The sequence below is a fragment of the Marmota flaviventris genome, chromosome 17 (assembly GCF_047511675.1).
Source record: "Marmota flaviventris isolate mMarFla1 chromosome 17, mMarFla1.hap1, whole genome shotgun sequence".
NCBI classification, from domain to species: Eukaryota; Metazoa; Chordata; class Mammalia; order Rodentia; family Sciuridae; genus Marmota; species Marmota flaviventris.
In genome coordinates, this window is record NC_092514.1 from 16,890,812 (window position 1) to 16,914,374 (window position 23,563).

Sequence of the window (23,563 nt, forward strand, 5' to 3'; positions counted from 1 at the left end):
TCCCAGCGCCAGCTCGGAGCCTGCAGCGGGTAACTACCTCTGGCCTTACGAGCCCGCACCTTCCTTGCCTCAGTGCCTCTGGATTTGCTTTGGCTGAGGGCGCCGCGCCCAGATGCACGAACTCCTTTTCTCGGCGGAAGGAGCGGGCATCGCCGCGTGCTGCGTCCTACAAGACGTGCTTACGTCGCGGAGGGCCGGCAGTCGGCACCGGAGCGGCCAGCGTCCCAGTTCGTGTGCGTTGGGCGCTACCGCGAGGCGGGGAAACGAAAGGACAGCGGCTGTGCGGGTTTTAGGGCGGCGGCTGCCACAGCAGCAGCGCTCCGGGCGGAGAGGGCCTTGGCGGCCGAGCAAGCTGGGGATGGGGAGGACCGGGTGCCGCACCTCTTTCGGGTGCGAGTGCGACTCCGGAGTCGCACAGTGACGGCGACGCGCCCCTGGCCCGGCATCGCCGAGGCCGCTTCGCTAAAGAGCTCGCGGCGGGCCGGGCCATGAGGAGCGTCCGGGGCCGGGCCAGGCCTCGCTGACCTCGGCTCCGCGCGGCGGCCTCCCCCATTTCCGCTCCGGCCTTACGGCATGAGTGTCCGCCCGGGCCCGGGGCCGCGGCTGCCCCAGTCCCGCTGCCCGCGGGCGCGCTTGGGGTTCGCGAGCCCGCGGTGCTGATCCCGGTTCGTCGCGCCGCCTGCCCGCCCGCTGTATGCCCCCCGGGCGCGGCCATGGAGGTGGTGGGCGACTTCGAGTACAGCAAGAGGGACCTCGTGGGACACGGGGCCTTCGCCGTGGTTTTCCGGGGGCGGCACCGCCAGGTGAGCGCTGCCTGCCCAGCTGGCCAGGACGAGGCCGGGACCCCTGGTCCGCAGCCCGACTAAGGGGTCCTGAAACTTGACCAAGCCGCAGGAGTCGAGGTCCCCCTATCATGGCTTGCCGCCTGGGGCCTGCCTTTGTGCGCGCTGTCAGTGTCGCGGGGTTTGTTTTGGTAGTGTGAGGATTGTTTTGAGGCCGGAGCCTCTAGGCAGCGCTCCACCTACCGACGGGCGCCGGGTCATTGATGTCCCCTCCTAGTCAGTAGTGCGCTTAGGGTTTCGACCCCGTAAGCCGCCCAGGCAAGCTTTTCCACCTGAAGTTAACCCAAATGATAGCACTGTACCTTGCATCTCTGGAGGCTCAATCATGGACCTTTGGTCCCTCGCAGCTCCAGCCCTGGGTTGCCGGGACTTGTCACCTTTGAGGATGATAATTGCAGATCCAGCGGAAAATGGGCGGGTTTCCCGCCTGAGGCTTTCTCAAACTGGGAAGTATTACTTTTCCCAGCATTTGTTCCTCTACACCCCCGAGGAGCTCCATACTATCTTCCCCTCCTGGTTAGAAGGGCCCCGAGTGGAAAAGATAGTTGGACGCTTCATTTATAATGAAAATAAAGAAGAACGCATGTTCAACCCTTTAAGAGATTCTTTAAAAGCCTTTGCTGTTTCGCAAGAAAGGTCACATGAGGTTTTAGAATCTAAAGAATTTGGGAAGGCACATTGGGAGTGGTGGAAATTATAAAGGCTTTGACTGTTGTGATAGTTGCCAAGGGGCATGTTAGAAGTGGGCTGTCTTACTTTTCATTTGTTATGAAAGTAAGGAAAAACTCAAGAAAAAAAATTAAAACACCTATAATCTAGTCAAGCTAACAAATACTGTTTTCAGTTAACCATATCACTTTCCAAGTTTGTAAACACATTTATCCATAATTCTTAGGTGGTTGTAAACTGTATTTTATCATTTGATGCCAGTTCCTGTTATGGACTTCATATTTGCTGTTTTTAGTAGCTGTGTTGTAGGATATTGGCTTGTTAAAATATAATTTATGAGACCATTTTCTTGTTGAGATCGAGGTTCTTTTTCATTTTCCCAAGTGCCATACATTTATTTGTTAAAAGGATCTTTGTGCTTATAGATTTTTTTTTTTTTTTCTGTTGAGTTGTTTCTATGTAATACTTTCCAGGAGTGACATTGTTTTTCTTTTCAGAAAACTGATTGGGAGGTAGCTATTAAAAGTATTAATAAAAAGAACTTGTCAAAATCACAAATACTGCTTGGAAAGGAAATTAAAATCTTAAAGGTATGTTACTTTTATGCAGTGTAATATTCTAGGTTAAAGACTATTCTAAATTTAATGAATATGTAATGACATTCTTTGCCATTTTGGTAATTGGGCCCAAGTTTGAGAATTCAGCTGCTGCTCATTTTTGCATGATCAGTTTTTTGAATCATTGAGTGCTCTGAAGCTGCTTTTTTTTTTTCTTCTTTTTTTGGTTCCAGAGATTGAACCCAGGGGTGTTTGAACACTAAAACATGGTCCCAGGCCTTTTAATTTTTATTTGTTTTTATTTTTATTGAGACAAGGTCATATTAAGTTGCTTAGAACCTGGATAAATTTTTGAGGCTGATTTTTGAGTTTGAAATCCTCCTGCTTCAGCCTCCAGAGCCACTGAGATTACTGGTGTGCCCCAGAGCTCCTGACTTTCTGAGGCTGTTTTTACGAACTGAAATGTATTTTTCTGTTATGTATAACTAATTAGAACTAATAATAATTTTTAAAAAATAGATACTTGTGGTTCTTGGCCAGACTTACAGGGATTCTGTGAAGACTGATTTTAGCTTCTCATAATTTCTTTTTTCTAGTTATTGTGTTACTGTTTGAGAAAAGGGCCAGGCAGTCCCATCTGATACATTGTTTTCTTCTAATGCTGACCTCTCACACATATAATTAAATTTTGGGGAATAGTGGGGACTCTTGGGGTCTTTTTTCTTTCCTTATAAATTGAAGAAAGTTATTTTCCTTAGAGGTGGTTTTTTTAGATGATTTACAGCCAGTATAATCCAAGGGAGAGGCTTTGAGGAAAAAAGGGTTCCATGGTTAAATAAATTTGGAAAATCCTGTTTACTAAATATTTGGGCAGTCACAAAACACTTGGCTCATTAAAGTGAAAAATCTTACCAGTTTCAGTGTACTTAACCCAGTGTTTCCAAAACTAAAATGAGCATGGAACCTTCACCCAACACTAACCAGCTTTCCTCATAATTATCCTGCTGAGAGTTCTTTGGAAAGAGTTTCAGTTCTTTGGGCTAAGAATTATAGTTTGTTTTCTTGCAAGCTTATAATATGCTTTTTAAAAGCACTTTGGAATTTTATCTCCGTTGCCATTACAAAGAATATCAAATTTAGAAAACTAGAAAAAAGTAGTAGAAAGTCTTTGGCCCTATTTAAGTAACATTTGCTTTGTAAAGGAGAGTACTCACTTTATTAGAAATCCAAAAAAAATTATGGTAAAGAAAATATTTAGATCCCAAATAAAGTTTGGTCAGACATATTATTTCGTTGTAATAAATTGAATTATTCCAGGCTATTAATAAAGGTGTGATATGCTAGAACATATGTATACTTTAATTTGTATTTACACACTGAAATATATTAAAATTACTAGGATCTTTATTTATTTCTCAATTTCCTTAACAGGAACTTCAGCACGAAAATATTGTAGCACTCTATGATGTTCAGGTAACTTATTTTGGATTATTGTTTTTTTTATTTCATATATATTTAAGTAAATTTTAATTAAAATTGTCAGTTCTTTTTGAAAAGATACAGTATGAATGGCATGTTTATTAGTTAAGAAATTGTTAAGGTAGCATATAGCAGTAGGCTAAAAAGTGTTGTGTGAGTAAATTTATTAATAATTAAAAATATACCATAGGGGTAGTATTGTTTTAGGTCAAGTACAGGAGTACTGACATCAGATATAGCATTTCCATGATAAATGTGAAAAGGACTTTTGTGGGCTATTTAAAAACTTAATAGAGTGTTTTACTTTTCTTTTTTTTGGTACCAGGGATTGAAATCAGGGGTGCTAAACCAGTGAACCACATCCCCAATACTTTCTTATTTTTTATTTTAAGACAGGGTCTTGCTAAGTTATGAAAACAACATTTGTAAATCATAAAAGAAATATTAAAGAATAAAATGAATAAAAACAACACTGTGCATGTTTCTCAGATACAGCTATAGTTGTCAACATGGCATAAAATAGAATTGCATTGTGTTTGTATGTGGGAAAGCTGTGTTCTAGTCATCTTCTAAGGTGAAATTTTTCTGTTGCCAGAATTATTCTTGGAAGTCCTTTTAAGAGGCCAGCTTTGGAGAAAAGTACTGTGTTCTGGGTAGTATGCCAGTTCAATAGTTGGTCCATATTATGTTTAAATTTTTTTCTTTTATATAACTTAAATCACACGTGGCTACTGTGGTGTTCACTGTATGAGAGCTATGGAGACAGACAGACATAGGGAGAGAACTGCAGATTCAGGTTTTCTCTCCACTCTAGGGCAGATCCGTATGCATGATTTACATTTCGTTCGTTTTGCTTGGTTTTACAGTTGAATTCCAGTAAAGCAAATGGATATATTATGTGATTCTGTTATTTTTACTAATAGTTAAAAACTTTTCTGTATTCATTTACATTATTCAAATTCATTCATTTTTGCAAATTTTTGAGTGGCTACCATATGCCAAGCATTGTACTAAGTGCTAGGAATAAAAAAATAAAGTTCTTGCTCTCAGGGTGCTTAATTTTAGTGGGGTGAAACAAAATGGACTGTTCTAGATATGCTTTCAAAACATGCACTACTTTTTAAAAAAGTATTTTTAGTAGTAGATGGGTACAATACTTTTATGTGGTGTTGAGGATCGAACCCCATGCCTCACCATGCGAGGCAAGTTCTCTACCACTGAGCTACAACCCAGCCCTGTGTACTAATTTTTTTTATACATTTATTTTATTTGTTTATTTTTATGTGATGCTGAGGATCGAACCCAGGGCTTTGCTTGTGCTAGGTGAGCACTCTACCCCTGAGCCACAACCCCAGCCCTGTGTACTAATTTTTGATGATGTCATATTATGCTACAAAGAAACTAAATCCACTTTGTTTTTGCCATTACAGAAAAATAGTGTATCCCTTCTGAACATATGTTTATTTCTTTTTTAATATATATTTTTAATTATAGATGGACATAATACCTTTATTTGTTTATTTTTGTGTGGTCCTGGGATTGAATCCAGTGCCTCACGCATGCTAGATGAGTGCTCTACCACTAGGCCACAACCCTGGCCCCCATATGTTTATTTCTTTAAGTTTAAGAATTGGAAGTACCAGATTAATAACCTGCGCAGGTTTAAAGTTTTTTTTTTTTAATTTCATTTATTTATTCATTATGGGGTGCCGAGGTTCGAACCTAGTGCCTCACATGTGCTAGGCAAGCACTTGGCCACTGAGTTACAACTCTAGCCCCTTTCCGATGTTTTTTGAAAGCAACAATTTAACTTTAATCCACAGTTATATTTCATAGTTATATTTCAGGATGTTTTAAATAAAAGAAATACAGCATGTTTGTTACCTAATCCTAAATTAAAGTTTTTGATTATAGAGTATTATTGTGGGGCTGGGGATGTGGCTCAAGTGGTAGCGTGCAGTCCGGGTTCGATCCTCAGCACCACATACAAACAAAGATGTTGTGTCTGCCGAAAACTAGAGAATAAATATTAAAAACATTCTCTCTCTCTCTCTCTTAAAAAAAATTTAAAAAAAAGTATATTTAAAGAAAATAGAGTATTATTGTGCTTCACATTTGCAGTTTAAATTCCCCTGTACAGAATATATGAGTGCTGTGGGTATATTTTATTACCTATTTAAAAATTCCTTCATTAAGGAAATTCAAAGCAATATAGAAAAGGGGAAAAAACCCTTTAAATTCAAAACAAAATTCATCTCACAGTCCCTAGTTGAAATGTCCATTCTCTTCAGAGCTGTTTGTGTAGTTTGTCTTAGATTCTATGGATAGAGGGCACCAAGTGGTACAAGCCAGTGCCTAGTACAAAAATTGTTAAATAATGTTAACTCTTAATTTCCCTTTTCTAGAGAGGTACGGAAAACCCCAACATTGCTGAGTCTGTTTTGCTTTCATAGTGGAGTATACCTAGATTTTTTTCTATCAGAATGAGAAGTATTTTTAAGTACCATTTTTGGTTATAGAGTGAGATAACATTAGGGAGACATGTACTCAAAAACTCTGAATTTCAAGGTGACTGTTTTAAAATGTTTTATTATTTTGTACACTGTATACTAATTGGAACTAATGTGTAAAAAATAAACTTAAGAAATATCAGTGAAATAAATGTCGTTTTGAGCATTTAGCTATCAAGTAAACAGTCTCAATCTAGTATTTTAGATTTTCTTCCTTGATTCTGATTGTTTATCAAGGGGTACACTAAGTTTAGAAACTAGTACTTTTATCAACTGGAAATGAACATCATTTTTACTGACCATCAGTTTTGGAGATCTGTCTAAAGTGTATGTTTATGCTTTTTAAAATTTATTTATAAATATTGGTGTTAGAACCCAGGGCCTCAGTCATGCTGTTGCTCTACCACTGAGCTACATCAATATAAATAAATATTTATAAAATAAATAAATATATTATATATAAATTATATATAAAATTTAGAAATTATGTGTGTGTGTGTGTGTGTATGTGTGTGTGTATACGTACACAGGGGTACCTAACCACTAAGTCATATCCCCAGCTTTTCTGATTTTATATTTTCAAACAGGGATTGCTAAGTTGCTTAGGGCTTCACTAAATTGCTGAGGCTGACCTTTAACTTCTGATCCTCCTGCCTCAGCCTCCTGAGTCACTGAGATAACAGGTGTGTGCCACCATTCCTAGCCCATTTGTTTTTTAAAAGAGAGAACTTTTCTTTTTTTGGTGTTGGGTTTGAATTAGCACCAAAACTACTAAGTACATGTCTACCACTGAACTACATCCCTGGCCCCCAAATTGAGAACTTTTGACATAAATATCAGTTTAGATGACACTTAAATATTTATTTTTTAGTTTTCGGCAGACACAACATCTTTGTATGTGGTGCTGAGGATCGAACCCGGGCCGCACGCATGCCAGGCGAGCGCGCTACCGCTTGAGCCACATCCCCAGCCCCAGTTTAGATGACACTTAAAAACACATTTTGTCTCTCTGATTACAGGAGTATTTTTTGCTCCTAGTTACAATTATCAAACATTGTCAGAATGACAGATAGAAATGACAATTCCCAGAGAGCAATTTGGTGTATTTCTCTTAGATTTTTCTAAATATATTAATCCGTTGTCATTGATATTTTTATGCTTTTCATTATGAGAGATTTATTAATAATTTTATACATGAATACAACTTTTATTAAGCTTAATGTATCTTAAATATCTTTTCATAATTATAACACTGAAGGAATAAATGACAATTTATTTACGTAAAACTCGATTATTGCCCTTTGGTTTGTCTTTTCCTTTTAGATACAATGCTGCAGAGAAAGTTGTACATATCTTTAATTAGTTTTATGGTGTTCCTGAAATTGCTTGGTCAAAGATATATCATTTTGTTTTCTAAAAGGTTAAAGCAATTTATTTTTACCAATAGTGACTTTTTTTGGGCAATTTTTAGTAGGAAAATATTTTAAATATTTTATCTTTTTATTTCATTAATTTTTAGTATATGGACCATGTTGTGTTTCTTCTAAATTTTCCATTGCTGGTTTATTTTGCTTCTGTTGTGTTTTTTTAAAAATATGTTTATTTTTTAGTTGTTGATAGACCTTTATTTATTTATATGTGGTGCTGAGAATTGAACCCAGTGCTTCACACATGCCAGGCAGGTGCGCTATCATTGAGCCCCCCTTGTGTTATGATTTTCGTACTGATTTCTTTGTGATTAATATTTCTTGTGCCATTTAATGAGATGTACAGGAGTATAGTAGTGAACAAAACAGAAATGTTTTTTGTCTTTGTGGAGCTTTAACTATATAAGGGGAAGATGATAATAAGCAAATAGTTGGTAATTCTAAGTGTACCAACTGCTATAAGGAACTCTGGGAGGGGCTTGGAGGAAACAGTATGGGGGCAGAAGAGTGGATCTAGGAAAGGTTCCCTAAAGATGTTTAAACAGACTTGCCGGGGGTTGGTGGTAGAAGAGCAAGTGAATTTGTGTGGGAGAATGAAGCTTTTTATAAAGGCCACAGGCAAGAAAGATCACTAAATTTGAGGACCAGGGAGAAGGCCAGTGTGACCAGACCACAGAATGAGAGAGAGAGTAGTGCTCAATGATGCTGGAGAGGTTATAGGGACCAGATGTGCTCTTTATTCTAAGGATAGTGCAAAAACCATGTTAAAGGAGGAGATTGAAGTCATGTCCGTTTTTTTAAGATAAATCTTGCGCATTCTAAGCATGAGGCAAGTATTGTCAGGAATACTGTACTTACCTGTTTTTTTGATTGCTGACAAAACTCATAGATGAGAAAAAATAAAGTTGGAACTGCATTCTCATCATTTCCCAAAAGAATCAAAGGCTTAACTATGAAGCATAAATAATAACAAACTTAGAATGATATTTAGATGACAATATATACTCCAAGGGTTAGAAAGACATTTTTAAAAATATTTTTTTGTTGTCAATGGACCTTTATTTTATTTATTTATATGTGGTGCTGAGAGTTGAACATGCTAGGGAAGCGCTCTACCTCTAAGCCAGAGCCTCAGCCCCTTATTTTATTTTTTAAATATTTTTAGTTGTAGATGGACATAATACCTTTATTTAGTTTTTTTTTTTTTTTTTTAATGTGCTGGGGATTGAACCCAGTACCTCATGCATGTTAGGCAAGTGCTCTACCACTGAGCCGCATCCCTAGCCCTAGAAAGACATTTATTTTTTTTAATGTTTATTTTTTAGTTTTAGGTGGACACAATATCTTTATTTTACATTTATGTGGTGCTGAGGATCGAACCCAGTGCCTTGTGCATGCCAGGCAAGCACTCTACCACTGAGCCACAACCCCAGCCCCTAGAAAGACATTTTAAATCAAGAGAAGACAGTCAGAGCAGAAGGATTGCAAATGAATTTTTTTTTTTTTTTTTTTTTTTTTGGTACTGGGGATTGAACCACTGACCCACATCCCAATCCTTTTTTTATATTTTATTTAGAGACAGGGTCTTGCTGAGTTGCTCCGGGCCTTGCTAAGATGATGAGGCTGGCTTTGAAGTCACAGTCCACCTGCCTCAGCCTCCCAAGCTGTTGAGATTATAGGCATGGGCCACTGTGCCCTTTGAGCATTGCACATTTGAGGCCAGCCTTGGAAACTTAGTGAGAACCTGTTTCAAAAAAAGGGGGATTGGGAATGGGCTGGGGTCATAGCTTAGTATGGACATTTTTTTTTTAAACTTTTTATATGGCAAAAAATACCATGCAGCCATAAAAAGGAACAAATAGTACATGCTATATAACACATACGAATCTCAGCATGTTAAGAAGAGACAGAACTAAGCAAGTGTGTCTGAAATGAGGAAAATCAGAACAGGAGTGCCCCTTGGTAGCTGGAACAGATGTCAAAGGGAGACAAGGGAACTTTCTGGAGAGATGGAAATATAACATGTTTTTATTGGAAGGATAATCTCAGTATATATACACACATTTGTTATAATTCACTGAACTCTACACTTAAATTTAAGTTTGTGTTAGTGTATATAAATTATACTTCAGGAAAGTATAAACAAGCATAATTGGCAAATAATAGTTTGAGAATGAGCTGGGGTTTTTTACTCTGGCAGAGTGCTTGCTTAGCATGTGTTCACTGGGTTCAATACTTAAGCACCATATAAAAATAAACAAAAGCATCTGTCCATCTACAACTACAAAAAAATTTATCAAAAAAATAATTTGAGAAAATATTTACAACATGACAGCCATAGGCTGATATCTAAAGTGTACAAATTCTCTCAAATTGATAAAGATAATCCAAAGAGAAAATAAGCAAAGGATGTTAATTATTGGTTCTCATAAGAAAAATAAAATGACTAATAAGTATAAGTATTTATACTCACAAACAAGGACTCGGGGGAAATGTAAATCAAAGTTACAGTGAGATGTCATTTCTCACCAAACCAATTGGTGAAATTAAAATGTGCAGTCGGGCCTGGGATTGTGGCTCAGTGGTAGAGCACTCGCCTAGCATGTGTGGGGTTCAGGGTTCGATCCTCATCACCACTTAAAAATAAAATAAAAGTATTGTGTTCAACTACAACTAAAAAAACCCAAAAATATTTTTTAAAAGTGCAGTAGTTCTCACAGGTAGAGTTGAGAACAGAATAGTGTGAGATAGTCTCTTGTGCCAGTTACAGAAATGTGAATTGTGAAAACATTTTTTGAAATACTGCCTGGTGATACTTGTTTCTGTTCCTTTGCTTCCATCCTCCGAAGAGTATTATTCTCAACGTTTTTATCAAAATGATTTTGCTAATGCAAATCAGGGTACACTCCTCCTCTAGCACTGGCTCCTCATTTCTGTCAGAGTAAAAGCCAGAGTTCCATTAACACAGCCAGACCAATTTGTACTTTTATCAACTTGAAAGAACATCGTTTTTTACTGGCCATCAGTTTTGGAGATCTTTCTAAAGTTTATGTATATGCTTTTTTTTTTTTTTTTTTTAGAGAGAGAGAATTTTTAAAATATTTAGTTTTTAGTTTTTGGTGGACACAACATCTTTATTTTATTTTTATGTGGTGCTGAGGATCGAACCCAGCGCCCTGTGCATGCCAGGTGAGCACGCTACTGCTTGAGCCACATCCCTAGCCCTATATATGCTTTTTTTTTTTAATATTTTTTTTTAGTTGTAGTTGTAGTTAGACACAATACCTTTATTTTATTTATTTACTTTTATGTGGAGCTGAGGATCGAACCCAGTGCCTTGCACGTGCTAGGTGAATGCTCTACTGCTGAGCCACAACCCCTGTATATGCTTTTATAAAGATTTTTTTTTCTTTTTTTCTCTCTTACTCCCTGCCCCCTTCCCCTTTTTTTCCTCCCCTCTCTTTCTTTTGAACCCAGGGCCTTTGCATGCAAGACAAGCAGTCTAACACTGAGCTACACCCATGTTTTTGAGATGGGGTTTTGCTGGGTTGCCCAGGCTGATTTTGAATTTGTAATCCTCCTGCTTCAGCCTCCCAAGAAGCTGGGATTACAGTTGTACACCATTGACCTGGGCTTTCTTTTTTCCTTTGTTTTTTTATTTTAGTTATACATGGACACAATATTTTTATTTTGCTTATTTATTTTTATGTGGTGCTGAGGATCAAACCCAGTGCCTCACATGTGCAAGGCAAGCTCTCTGCCACTGAGCCACAACCCCAGCCCTTTTTTTCCTTTGTTAATGCATGTATGTAAGTGTACATACACTAAACATTCTTTGGAAGCATGCAACTTTATTATTATTATTTTTTCATCCCCCATGTTGGGGATGACACTAGGGCCCTGAGCCTGCTAGGCAAGCACTCTACCACTGAGGTACATCCCCAGTTAAACATTTTTTTTTTCTTTTTAATTGGTCCTGACTTTACATTTTTCCAAATCTACCTCCTTCTTGATTTTATAGCATTTTTACTTTCTCTCCACCTCAGCGCCCCCTTAAGAAGTTCATAGGAGCAGTGAAAACAGCTTGTTGCTGTGGTTTCTCCTTCAGTTTCCCCTTCACCATTCTTCTGTGCTGAAATAAGTATAGCTAGGGACAGTCTCTAGGAGAATAATTTCTGGATCATAGGGCATGTGGGGGCCCAACTTTAGTAGATAACTGCCAGTGAATTGCTTTGTACTCCTACTAGCAGATGTTTGACAGTTTGGTTGCTCCACATCCTTGCCAACACTTGGCAATTTTAGACATTAATTATGATTTTCATTTGCATTTTCCTGTTGACTACTGATTTGAGCACATTTTGTATGTTTATTAGCCATATAATTATCTTTTTGATGCTGGGTGTGGTGGCTGACAGCTGTAATTTCAGCAGTTTGGGAGGCTGAGGCAGGAGGATCACAAGTTTAAGGCCAGCCTCAACAATTTAGTGAGGCCTTGAGCTACTTAGTGAGATCCTATCTTAAAATAAAAGATATAAAAGGGCTTGGGGATATAGCTCAATGGCAAAGTACCTCTAGGTTCAATCACCAGTACTAATAAATAAATATCTTTTTTTTTTTGAAATTAATATGGAAATATCTTGCCTGTTTTTCCACTGGGTTGCCTTTTTGTTATTAATTTGTTGGAGTTTAGCCAGTCATGGTGGCATATACTTGTAATATTTAAGTGATTTGGGAGACTAAGATAGCAAGCTTGAGTCCAGCCTGAGCAATTTAGACCCTAAAGTATATTATTTTAATATATATTTTTAGTTGTTTAGGGACTTTATTTATTTATTTATATGCGGTGCTGAGAATCGAACCCAGTGCCTCACACATGTGAGGCCAGCACTCTATCACTGAGTCACAACTCTGGCCCCTGTATTTCTTTATATTATTGTGGACTTGAGTCTTACCAGACATATGTATTTGAGGTGACTTATCCCACACTGTAACTTTCCTTTTTACTCTATTAGTGGTTTATTTTAATGAACAGAAATTCTTGATTTCAGTGTAGTCCACGTTATTGTTTTTTTTCCTTTTGTATTTAGTTGTTTGTGTCCTAGTTAAGAAGACTTTATCTACCCTACAGTCATGAAGATATTCTGTATTTTTTTTCTAGTCTTTATTGTTTTGCCTTTCACATTTAGCTCTGCCATCCACCAGGAAGTAATTTTTATGTTTGGCATGAAATAGAGGTCAGGATTTAGTCACATTTACAAATGGGCAGCCATTTGACCTATAACCATTTATTGACCTAGATACCCTTTTCCTTTTGTCTGGTAGTGTTTCCTTTGTCATAAATGAGTAGCCACATATGTGTGGGTTCATTTCTAAACTCTCTAACTCCAGGATTTTACCATTGTTTTTTTCTTACTATAGTTAAGCCTTGAAACATAGTGATAAGTCTTTCAATTTTTGTTTTTATTCTTCTAGATTACATTTGGTTATTTTTGACATTTTCCATTTCCACATAAATTTTAGAATCAACTTTTCAGTTTCTGTAGAACCAAAACATCCTAGGATTTTGATTGAGATTACATTGAATCTTGGGAATTTCTTTGTAGAAAGGTTTTAAATTACAGTTCAATTTCTTTAATAGCTAAGAGCTTTTTCAAATGTTCTCTTATCATTTTGTGTTTTTCATCAAATTGTTTTTCACATTGGCTTACAATTGTTCATAATATCTCTTTTTAGTAATTAGGTTTTTTTTTTTTTTTTTTTTGTGGTGCTGGGGATTGAACCCAGGGCTTTGTGTATGCAAGGCAAGCACTCTACCAGCTGAGCTATATCCCCAGCCCAGTAACTAGGTTTAACTCTTATAGGTTTTAATTCTTAGTTATTAAGGAGTTTGAGTAGGGGAATGATGGAGTGAAAGTTCTATGACTTTAATTTTGTGTGTTGGAGGTGCTGGAGAGAAGCAGAGAATGAGGATTTCTAGGTATCAGGAAAGGAGAATTTATGTGAAGTGTGTAGCCATGGCAAATTCTTGGTGTTCTGATTCACTTCTCAGTCTTTCTGATTATACAAGTCCCTCTCTTTGAAGTTCTTTGGTGTCCCAATACCAGTTGTTTCAATTTGTCTATAAGTGACTTGACTGGTTCTGTTAAGAAAAAGAACATTTTCTTTTTTCTTTTTTAACTCTTTCCTGTCTCTTACAGTGAATCATGTTCCATATTACTTATGTACTTCATTTTTAAAAATGCACTATTTTGTAAAGGGGGCCTAAAAGGAGGGGGTATTCAAGAGAAAAGAATGAGATCTTCACGGCTTTGAAGGTGGGCAAAAGGAGGTGTGCATGAGAGATCAGGATATTTCATTTATTATTTATTAAATAGTGAATAAGTGGAGAAAACTGAATAGTTAGGTATACCTCTTAAATTGTGAATACCTACCAAAATGGGAATTTGACCTCTTCTGTTGAGTGAGCGGAAGTTATTTATGGCTGTTGAGCCTCTCTTAAGAATTCCTAGCTCTCTTTTCTCTGCAGTATTTGGATATGGTGCTGTTACATGAGTAAGCAACACTGATTTGAGATAATATTGTACTTTATACTTGAGAAGAAGAAAATATTATTGAAAGTTGTCAATGTTGAATGATTTTTCATTATTTTAAGGATTACATGATATTTGGTTTGGGTTTGATCAAGTTTTGTGAGGAAAACTATTTGGTTCGCAGTAAAGGTGATTTAACTCTTATAAATATATTTTGTTTTCATTTCTGATGTGAGGAAGCATTTATTTCTTACAAATTTGATCTTCTCAGCTTTTAGGTGCTGGCTGTTCTCGCCTCCTTTCTGATTTGTCAGTGGAGCCCTGCTGTTAGGAAGTTAAGCTAGTTTTGTAGGCTTTTCATTCTGGGGTCCTGCTATGGTAGAAACTGGCTCCTCCTTCCTTAACAGAAAATGGCATCTCCATTCTTGTGAACTTCTGCATACCTCTTGGATCAAAGCATCGATTGGGCAGAATGTATTTTGATTATTTATTAGTCTTCTTGAGAAATGTTTAGCAAATCATCCTGAGGTTTTTTTAAAAAATTTTTTTAGATATTGATGAATCTTTATTTTATTCATTTATTTATATGCAGTACTGAGAATTGAACCTAGTGCCTCACACATATTAGGCAAGTGCTCTACCACTGAACTACAACTCAGTCCCAGTCCTGAGTTTTTTTATAGACATACTTTTACATTGAGGTCTTTTGAATTGCAGCATTTGGACCTGTGGTAACTGCATGGCAGTTTTTGTGTTGATCCTTGTTGCAGGGAAGAATGCTATCTATACCAGCTGTCAGGAAGCACTAGTTTATATTACTGATTTGGATGAACCGAGACTTTTGTAAATTTGAATTATTATAAAGGTGAAATAAAGAGGGCCTAAAAATGGACATCTAGTTTTTGTTGCTTTTCTTTTTTTTTGGAGGTGAGGTGCTGGGGATGAAACCCAGTAATACTGAGCTACACCTCCACTTCCAGAGTTTTTTTTATTAGGTTCAGCAGACAAAATTACCTTTGTAGAATTGCTTTAAACCTTTTCAAATTCTTCCATTAATTTCTGTAGTTAACTAGTGGGCTAGTGTGAGATAATTGTTGATAATTGTTTATTAGATAGTGAATTAATGGAGAAAACTAAATAGTTAGGTATACCTGTTAAATTGTGAATAACTACCAAAATGGGAATTTGACCTCTTCTGTTGATCTTTGAACCAACTCTGAGTACTACTGCTCTAAACTGCCCCCCTTCTGCCCTGCCCTCTTCCTTTTCCCACTGAATACTTTATCTTTTGATTTTAGGATCTTGGTGAAACCAGGTGCTACCTGGAAGCACTATATTTTGAATCACATTTGAGCATAGGCTTAAACCCAAGGGAGACCCAATTTAAAATCTAGTTAATGTTATAAAAATTGTCATTGAAGAGCCAGCTAATCAGTCTTTGAATTATTTACTCAAGAAACAGACCTGGAGCTATATATATATTTGAAGGACTTTGTAAAATTTCTCAAATTAGTTCCTTACAACCTTGGAACATATCTTGGTGTAACATCTGATGAACCTTTTTTGCCAACAATTTGCCTGATTATGTGATTGCCCCAAGTAAACATAAAAACCAGGAGAAAAGAACAGTGCATCCTGAGTCATGTGTTCTAGAAATCAGACTTAAAAAAATATGTTTGGAGTTACTAGGAAGGATTATAAGTCATTTTGCTGCCCACCTCATACTTTTAAAAAATTTTTTTATAGTAGATGGACACAATACCTTTATTTTATTTTTATGTGGTGCTGAGGCTTGAATCAATGCCTCACACGTGTGAGGTGAGTGCTCTACCGACTGAGCTATAACCCCAGCCCCCAACTCATACTTTGCAAAGTGCAACTATTTCCCTAAGGACCCAAGAATCTTTCCCTTTTTCATAATTAGTAAATTTACCATGCTCTTTGTCTGAGATATTGTTTTAGGTTAGTCATCAACAAAAGATGAATTGCTCTTTAGTTTTTTTCATAAACAGAATTGAATTTCTTGATAAATTGTGTCCTCGTTATCAAACCTTGCTTTGACTTTGATGAGGAGGTGCTTAAATCATTGTATTGGGACTTTTCATTTCACTTTCTGATAGATTTTGTGTGTTCACTTTATTAATTTAATAATTATCAAGCGTGTTTTTAAAGTATCATTTTAAAATTTGGCATTTAGTTTTTTTAAGTGTGATATTTAATATGTTTACTTTTTAGGAATTGCCGAACTCTGTCTTTCTGGTGATGGAGGTAGGTATTATACAAGTTTCTATTGAATTCATTTCAATTAATTTGTACTTTTAAATTGACACTAGTTTATTATTAGAAATTTTAAATTAGCTGGGCATGGTGGTGCACGCCTATAATCCCATTGGCTTGGGAGGCTGAGGCAGGAGGATCATGGGTTCAAAGCCAACCTTGGCAAAAGTGAGGCACTAAGCAACTCAGTGAGATCCTGTCTCTAAATAAAATACAAAATAGGGCTGGGGATATGGCTCAGTGGTCGAGTGCCCCTGAGTTTAACCCCCAGTATGCCCCCCTCAAAAAAAGAAATTTTAAATTAATAAAATTGATTTGGTGATTTAGATTCTACTTTATAAAAATTTAAAATTTTGATTATGATGTTTTTTGATGACATTTATATGCAAATTTGACTTAGAATAGATTGAGTTTATCTTGAATTGCTATCTTAATTTTAATTACTTTTTCTTTTGTGTATCAGTATTGCAATGGTGGAGACCTGGCAGATTATTTGCAAGGTAATTTTGTATGTGTGAGAATGTTCAATAAAGATAGTATTGCAGTCTGTTTAATCCTCAGAGATGGTTCTGAAATATGCTATCTTTTTCCTGCACTTGTGTAGAAACAATAAATATTTGTGTATTTGTTTAATTCATAGTCACTTTGCTGATTAGTTGTTGTTTATTGTGAGTTTTTTTCATATTTATTTACATATAGTTACCTTTTATTGCTGTCTCTGTTGGCAGTGAAAAAGGGGATCCTTTCCCCAGGAGGAAAGGAACCAAATAGAATCTCTCTCCTTCAAAAGACTTTATTGGAGGGGCTGGGGATTTAGCTCAGTGGTATAGTGCTTGCCTAGCATGAATGAAGGCTGGGGTTAATTGCCAGCACCAAAACAAAAAACAAGAAACAAAAAATTTCAGCTTGCCACAGCGACATGCCTGTATTCCCAGCAACTTGGAAGGATGAAACAGGAAGATCACAAGTTCGAGGCCAGCCTGATGAACTTAATGAGACCCTGTCTTAATAAACAATAAAAATGGCTGGGGATGTGGCTTAGTGGTAGTGCCAGCACCCTTGGATCCAATCCCTTGTTCTGCAATTGAACAAAAAGACTTGAAGAGGTTGCCACTAGCAACCCAAAATTAAAAAATAAAATAAAAAATTTGTAGGGGAAGAATGTATCCAAGAATCTATTTATGGGAACATTTCTTATAATAAACCCAACAAAATTCAATAGCATTATAATGGATTAAATGTGACAAGGTGCTTGAAATTTTGTACCCAAAATGCATACATATAAGGTTTGAAGCATTCAGATCAAATTGTATACCTCCAAAGTATTTTATTTTAATGATGCTATATAGGAGGCTAATATCTATTTGTTCATCACTTAAAAATTGCAAGGGAAATATGCAAAATGAAAGTAATTTGTTAATACGTTCAACCTATAAACAGATTGTAGCAATTGGTGGTAAAAGCATTAAGGCTAGTGAATACACACACAAAATGGACAATTTATAAAAGAGAAACAATTTATTAAAAATGTTTGATTTGGTTGTAGCTCAGTGGTAGAGCGCTTGCCTTGCACGCATGAGACCCTGAGTAGGATCTTCAGCACCTCATAAAAATAAATAAATAAAAATAAAGATATTATGTTTTTCTACAACTAAAAAAAAATGTTTGATTTTACCTAACAGTCAGGGAGTGCAATTAACAATGACTCAAACAAACAAACAAACAAAACAAAACAAAAAAACAACCCTTTAAAATATAGAATATTGCCCACATTCACAATCTGTGTAAAGAATAACAAAGTACACTGGTGTACACTCCAAATTAAAAAAGAATTATAAATACAGTTGAAACTTCTTGTAAGTCCTCCTGCAGTTCCATTCCCATCTTTCATCTATAGGTAACTATTGTCCTGAATTTGATAGATTAAAAAAAAAATCTGTCAGTTTATAAAATGATGTTTTCAAATTGTCTTTCTTGAGTAGATAGAATGCAGTAAGATGAGTACTTTGATTCACTATCAATGAAAGAAGTTGAAGCTAGGAAGCATCTTGCTCTGTCTTGCTGTCTGTCTCTGAATCTTGTGTTCCTTGACATCCTAAGGGTTCCTGGTACAGACATCTTTGTGCTAGGGTCAGACCAAGTGGTACGTATATCAGCTTACAGTACTTAATAGCTTAGAGTTTGCTTCATAAACAATACAAGCATGTTATCCAGTGAAGCAGATTTAAATTAATTTTGACAGTTATGTACTTGATGTTGAACTCTTGTGTTTGATATTTCTAGAGTAGTATTGTTAAATCAGGGGACCAAATAGTGGAGTTTGAATGTTGGAATTAACCAGGCAATCATAGTTCTAGTTCTAATATTTATATCACTTAATTGCTGTGTAATTTTTGTTTTTTTAACCTCTTTCCAGAACTTCTCTGTCATAGTCCATAAGGGGATCTCCTATAGCTTAAAAATACTTCTAAAGACATAAAAAATGTTATGGTCTTTAAGGAATTGCCTGCAGTTGCATTGTCTGACACAGTAGCCACTGACCACATGGGGTCTTGAACTGTGGCTAAATTCATTTGTGCTATAAGTGTAAAATGCATACTGAGTTTTTAGCACTTAAATAGAACAAAAGAATGATTAAATCTCATTAATTTTTGGATATCATTCCAAGTTAAAATGATAAAATTTTGGATGTATTGGGTTAAATATGTTAATTTCATCTTTCTTTCCTTTTTTTGGTACCAGGGATTAAACCCAGGGCCACTTAACCATCGAGCCACATCTCTAGCCCTTTGTATTCATTTATTTATTACTATTTTTTATTCTTTTATTTGTTTTCATTTTTATATGGTACCAAGGATCAAACCCAGTGTCTCATGTATGCTAGGCTAGTAAGTGCTGTACCATTGAGCCACACCCTGGCACCCCCTTTCTATTTATTTATTTTTTTTGGTGGTGCTGGGAATTGAACCCATAGTCTTGTGCATGTGAAGCAAGCACTGTACCAACTGAGCTATATCCCCAGCCCTCCCCTTTTTATTTTTAAAAAATACTTTTTAGTTGTAGATGGACACAATACCTTTATTTTAATTTTTTTTGTAATATTTATTTTTAGTTGCAGTTGGACACAATATTTTTATTTTTTTAATATATTTTTTTTAGTTGTAGTTGGACACAATACTTTTGTTTCATTTATTTTTATGTGGTGCTGAGGATCGAACCCAGTGCCTCACAGGTGCTAGGCGAGCACTCTACCGCGGAGCCACAACCCCAGCTCTTGTTTTTTATTTTGAGACAGGGTCACACTAAGTTGCTGAGGCTGGCTTTGAACTAGTGATCCTCCTGCCCCAGCCTCCCCAGTTGCTGGGATTACAGGTGTGTACCACCTCTCCTGGCTTCTTTCCACTTTTAAAAATATAACTACTAGAAGATTTAAAGTTACATGTATGGTTCACATGGCATTTCTATCACACAGCTCTGGTTTGCAAGGTCTGGAATGTCTGGAAGGTCGACTGCCATTGTATGATAACATGATCATTCAAACCTTTTATATGCTCTGATAAATAAAAATTCACAATTTCAAAAGATAGAAAATAAATTCTGTCAATTGGAAGCTTAAAAAAATTTCTAAATTAATTAGTAAACTGTGTTTTAACATTAGTTATAGTATTCTAAGTGTGGCATCTATAGCTGAGCCTACTCTTTTGATGTTAATTTCCTCAAGAATTCATTCAAAATAGTTTTTGACGTTGTCACTGCCTTTGCTGTTTTTGAAGTGAGAATTTCAGTTTCCAGAATTGTGTTTGAAACAGCTTAAAGTTGGTCATTGTTTTTTTTAAGTATTTATTTTTTTGTAGTTGTAATTAATTAATTTTTATGTAGTACTAAGGATCGAACCCAAGGCCTTGCACGTGCGAGGCGAGCACTCTACTGCTGAGCCATATAACCCCAGCCCCAAGTTGGTAGTTGTTTTTATTCCTCATGGGATAAGTGTTAGAATTTGGACTCTGAATCAGATAAATTTCAGGTATATTCAATGTTATGTCACAGGACATAGATATAAGTTTTAAGCACCTGCAGTAATTTTAAAGTAGCTAAATTATTCTAAGCCCCAAACTGAAATTATAAATGAGTAAAATGAAAAAGATGTGATATCCATTTTGTTGGAATGTAATTTTAAGTAAAACATCATTGATTTGCCCCACTAGCTAATATGAAGTAATGTGTATGTTGACATTTACAAGAAAGTAGATCTGAAAGAATATGTTCTAAATTTTTTTTCTTTTTTTTGTATTTTTTTTGTTTTCAGTGCTGAGGATGAATCCAGGGCCTCACACATACTAAGCAGGTGCTCTACTAAGTTTCACCCCAGCTCTGTACTCTAAATTATTCATTTTTTGGGGGTACTGGGAATGGGAGTTGAACCCATGGGCGCTTAACTACTGAGCCACATCCCTAGCCCTTTTTTATTTTTATTTTTTTTATAAATAAAATAAGTAAACAGATATTTGATTATTAGAAATATGACTCAAAAGAATGTCTTTTCATTTATAAGCCTATACTATTGCCTAATACCTAAACTGGGTATTTGATTGGCTTAAAGTTCCATGATCCTCCACTTGTTTTACTTTGCTCCTGAACACTCTCTGCACTCTTTTGTAATCTCCAGTAAAATTTTCACTGTCTTTTTTTTTTTTCTCCTCATCTTGTTCTCTTCTCCTGCTAATGGCCAAATTCTATTTTTTTTTTTATATAACCTTAAAAAACTATAATGAAAAGAAAAAATTACCCCTCAAGCATTAACAATAGCACCTGTAGCCTCTATCTGCTTAGATTCTTTTTTTTAAATGATTTTTTATTTATTACCATTACAATTCTTAATACACCATTATACAATAATTTATCATATCTCTGATTATATATAAGGTATGTTGACACCAAACCTTTTTTTATTTTTTATTTTGAAACAGGGTCTTACTAAGTTGCATACGGCCTTGCTAAATTGCTGAGCCTGGCCCAGAACTTGAATCCTCCTGTTAGCTTCCTGAGTTCCTAGTTTATAGACATGAGCTCCTGTACTTGGCTCAAATTCTTAACTCTGTTCTTTTCCAAGAATAATATAGATTTCATTTTTATATATTTTTGTTTGTTGTTTTTTTAACATTGAACATCAGGACAAGAGCCCTAGAGAATAAAAAGATGGAGGACAAGTTAAGAACAGTCCTCACAGGAAAACTATTTGGTAAAATTTGTACCATGTTGATTTGTTTTATCTGAAGATATTAAGAACATAAATGTCAGTATGTCATTAAAGTGGTTTTATTTTATTTTTGGTACTGAGGATTGAACCCAGGGGTACTTTTACCATTGAGCTATAACCCCAATCTTTTTTGATATTTTACTTTGAGGCAAGGTCTCACTAAATTGCTGAAGCTAGCCTTGAACTTGTGATCCTTCTGCTTCAGCCTCCTTAGTTGCTGAGATTATAGGTGTGTGCAACCATGCCTGGTGATATTTTTTTTTTTTTAAGTTTATTTATTTATTTATTGGTTGTTCAAAACATTATAAAGCTCTTGACATATCATATTTCATACATTAGATTCAAGTTGGTTATGTACTCCCAATTTTACCCCAAATACAGATTGCAGAATCACATCGGTTACACATCCACATTTTTACATAATGCCCTATTAGTAACTGTTGTATTCTGCTACCTTTCCTATCCTCTACCATCCCCCCTCCCTCCCCTCCCATCTTCTCTCTCTACCCCATCCACTGTAATTCATATCTCTCCTTGTTTATTTTCCCATTCCCCTCACAACCTCTTATATGTAATTTTGTATAACAATGAGGGTCTCCCTCCATTACCATGCAATTTCCCTTTTCTCTCCCTTTCCATCCCACCTCATGTATCTGTTTAATGTTAATCTTTTCTTCCTGCTCTTCCTCCCTGCTCTGTTCTTAGTTGCTCTCATTATATCAAAGAAGACATTTGGTATTTGTTTTTTAGGGATTGACTAGCTTCACTAAGCATAATCTGCTCTAGTGCCATCCATTTCCCTGCAAATTCTATGATTTTGTCATTTTTTAGTGCTGCGTAATACTCCATGGTGTATAAATGCCACATTTTTTTTATCCATTCATCTATTGAAGGGCATCTGGGTTGGTTCCACAGTCTAGCAATTGTGAATTGTGCTGCTATGAACATCGATGTAGCAGTATCCCTGTAGTACGCTCTTTTAAGGTCTTCAGGGAAAAGTCCAAGAAGGGCAATAGCTGGGTCAAATGGTGGTTCCATTCCCAGCTTTCCCAGGAATCTCCATACTGCTTTCCAGATTGGCCGCACCAGTTTGCAGTCCCACCAGCAATGTACAAGAGTACCCTTTTCCCCACATCCTCTCCAGCACTTGTTGTTGTTTGACTTCATAATGGCTGCCAATCTTACTGGAGTGAGATGGTATCTTAGGGTGGTTTTGATTTGCATTTCTCTGACTGCTAGAGATGGTGAGCATTTTTTCATGTACTTGTTGATTGATTGTATGTCCTCCTCTGAGAAGTGTCTGTTCAGGTCTTAAAGTGATTTTTTTTTTTCCTTGTGATGCTGGGGATTGAATCTAGGGCCTTATGCATGCAAGGCAAGCGCTCTACGAACTGAGCTATATCCCCAGTCCTTAAAGTGAGTTTTTTTGGTTTTATCTGTTTTTATTAATGCCATTTAAAAAATATTTTTTAGTTGTAGATGGACACAATGCCTTTATTTTGTTTATTTTTTTATGTGGTGTCAGGATCAAACCCAGTGCCTCACGCATGATCAGTAAGCTCTCTACTGCTGAGCCACAACCCTGGCCCCCATTTTTTTTAATATTTATTTTTTAGATATAGGTAGACACAATATCTTATTTTATTTTTATGTGGTGCTGAGGATTGAACCCAGTGCCTCATGCATGGTAGGCGAGCGCTCTGTCTCTGAGCCACAACCTCAGCCCTCCAATTTGTTTTTTTTAAATTTATTTATTTGATCTAATTTTACATGACAACAGAATGCATTTCAATTCATAGTACACATATGGAGCACAGTTTTTCATTTCTCTGGCTGTTCACAAAGTACAGTCACTCCATTCATGTCTTTATACACGTACCTAGGGAAAATATGTCCATCTCATTGCACCACCTTTCCTACCCACAAACCCCTCCCTTCCCTCCCCTTTGCCCTATGCAAAGTTCCTCCATTCCTCCTATGCTTCCCCCAACCCCCATTACAGATCAGCATCTACT

General features: G+C 36.6%; 1 protein-coding gene across 5 annotated transcripts in view; it reads left to right on the forward strand.

The window, feature by feature from the left end:
• The first annotated feature begins 212 nt into the window (after window positions 1-212).
• The window catches only part of LOC114080204 (serine/threonine-protein kinase ULK2), a 106,464-nt gene continuing 83,113 nt past the window's right edge, over window positions 213-23,563 (forward strand). For all 5 annotated transcript variants that reach the window (XM_034635285.2, XM_071603890.1, XM_071603889.1 and 2 more), the window contains exons 1-5: window positions 213-803; window positions 2,009-2,101; window positions 3,500-3,541; window positions 16,250-16,282; window positions 16,755-16,791. In XM_034635285.2, coding sequence (XP_034491176.2) covers window positions 714-803; window positions 2,009-2,101; window positions 3,500-3,541; window positions 16,250-16,282; window positions 16,755-16,791 — 295 coding nt within the window. In that variant the 5' untranslated portion in view covers window positions 213-713. The remainder of the gene's footprint in view (window positions 804-2,008; window positions 2,102-3,499; window positions 3,542-16,249; window positions 16,283-16,754; window positions 16,792-23,563) is intronic.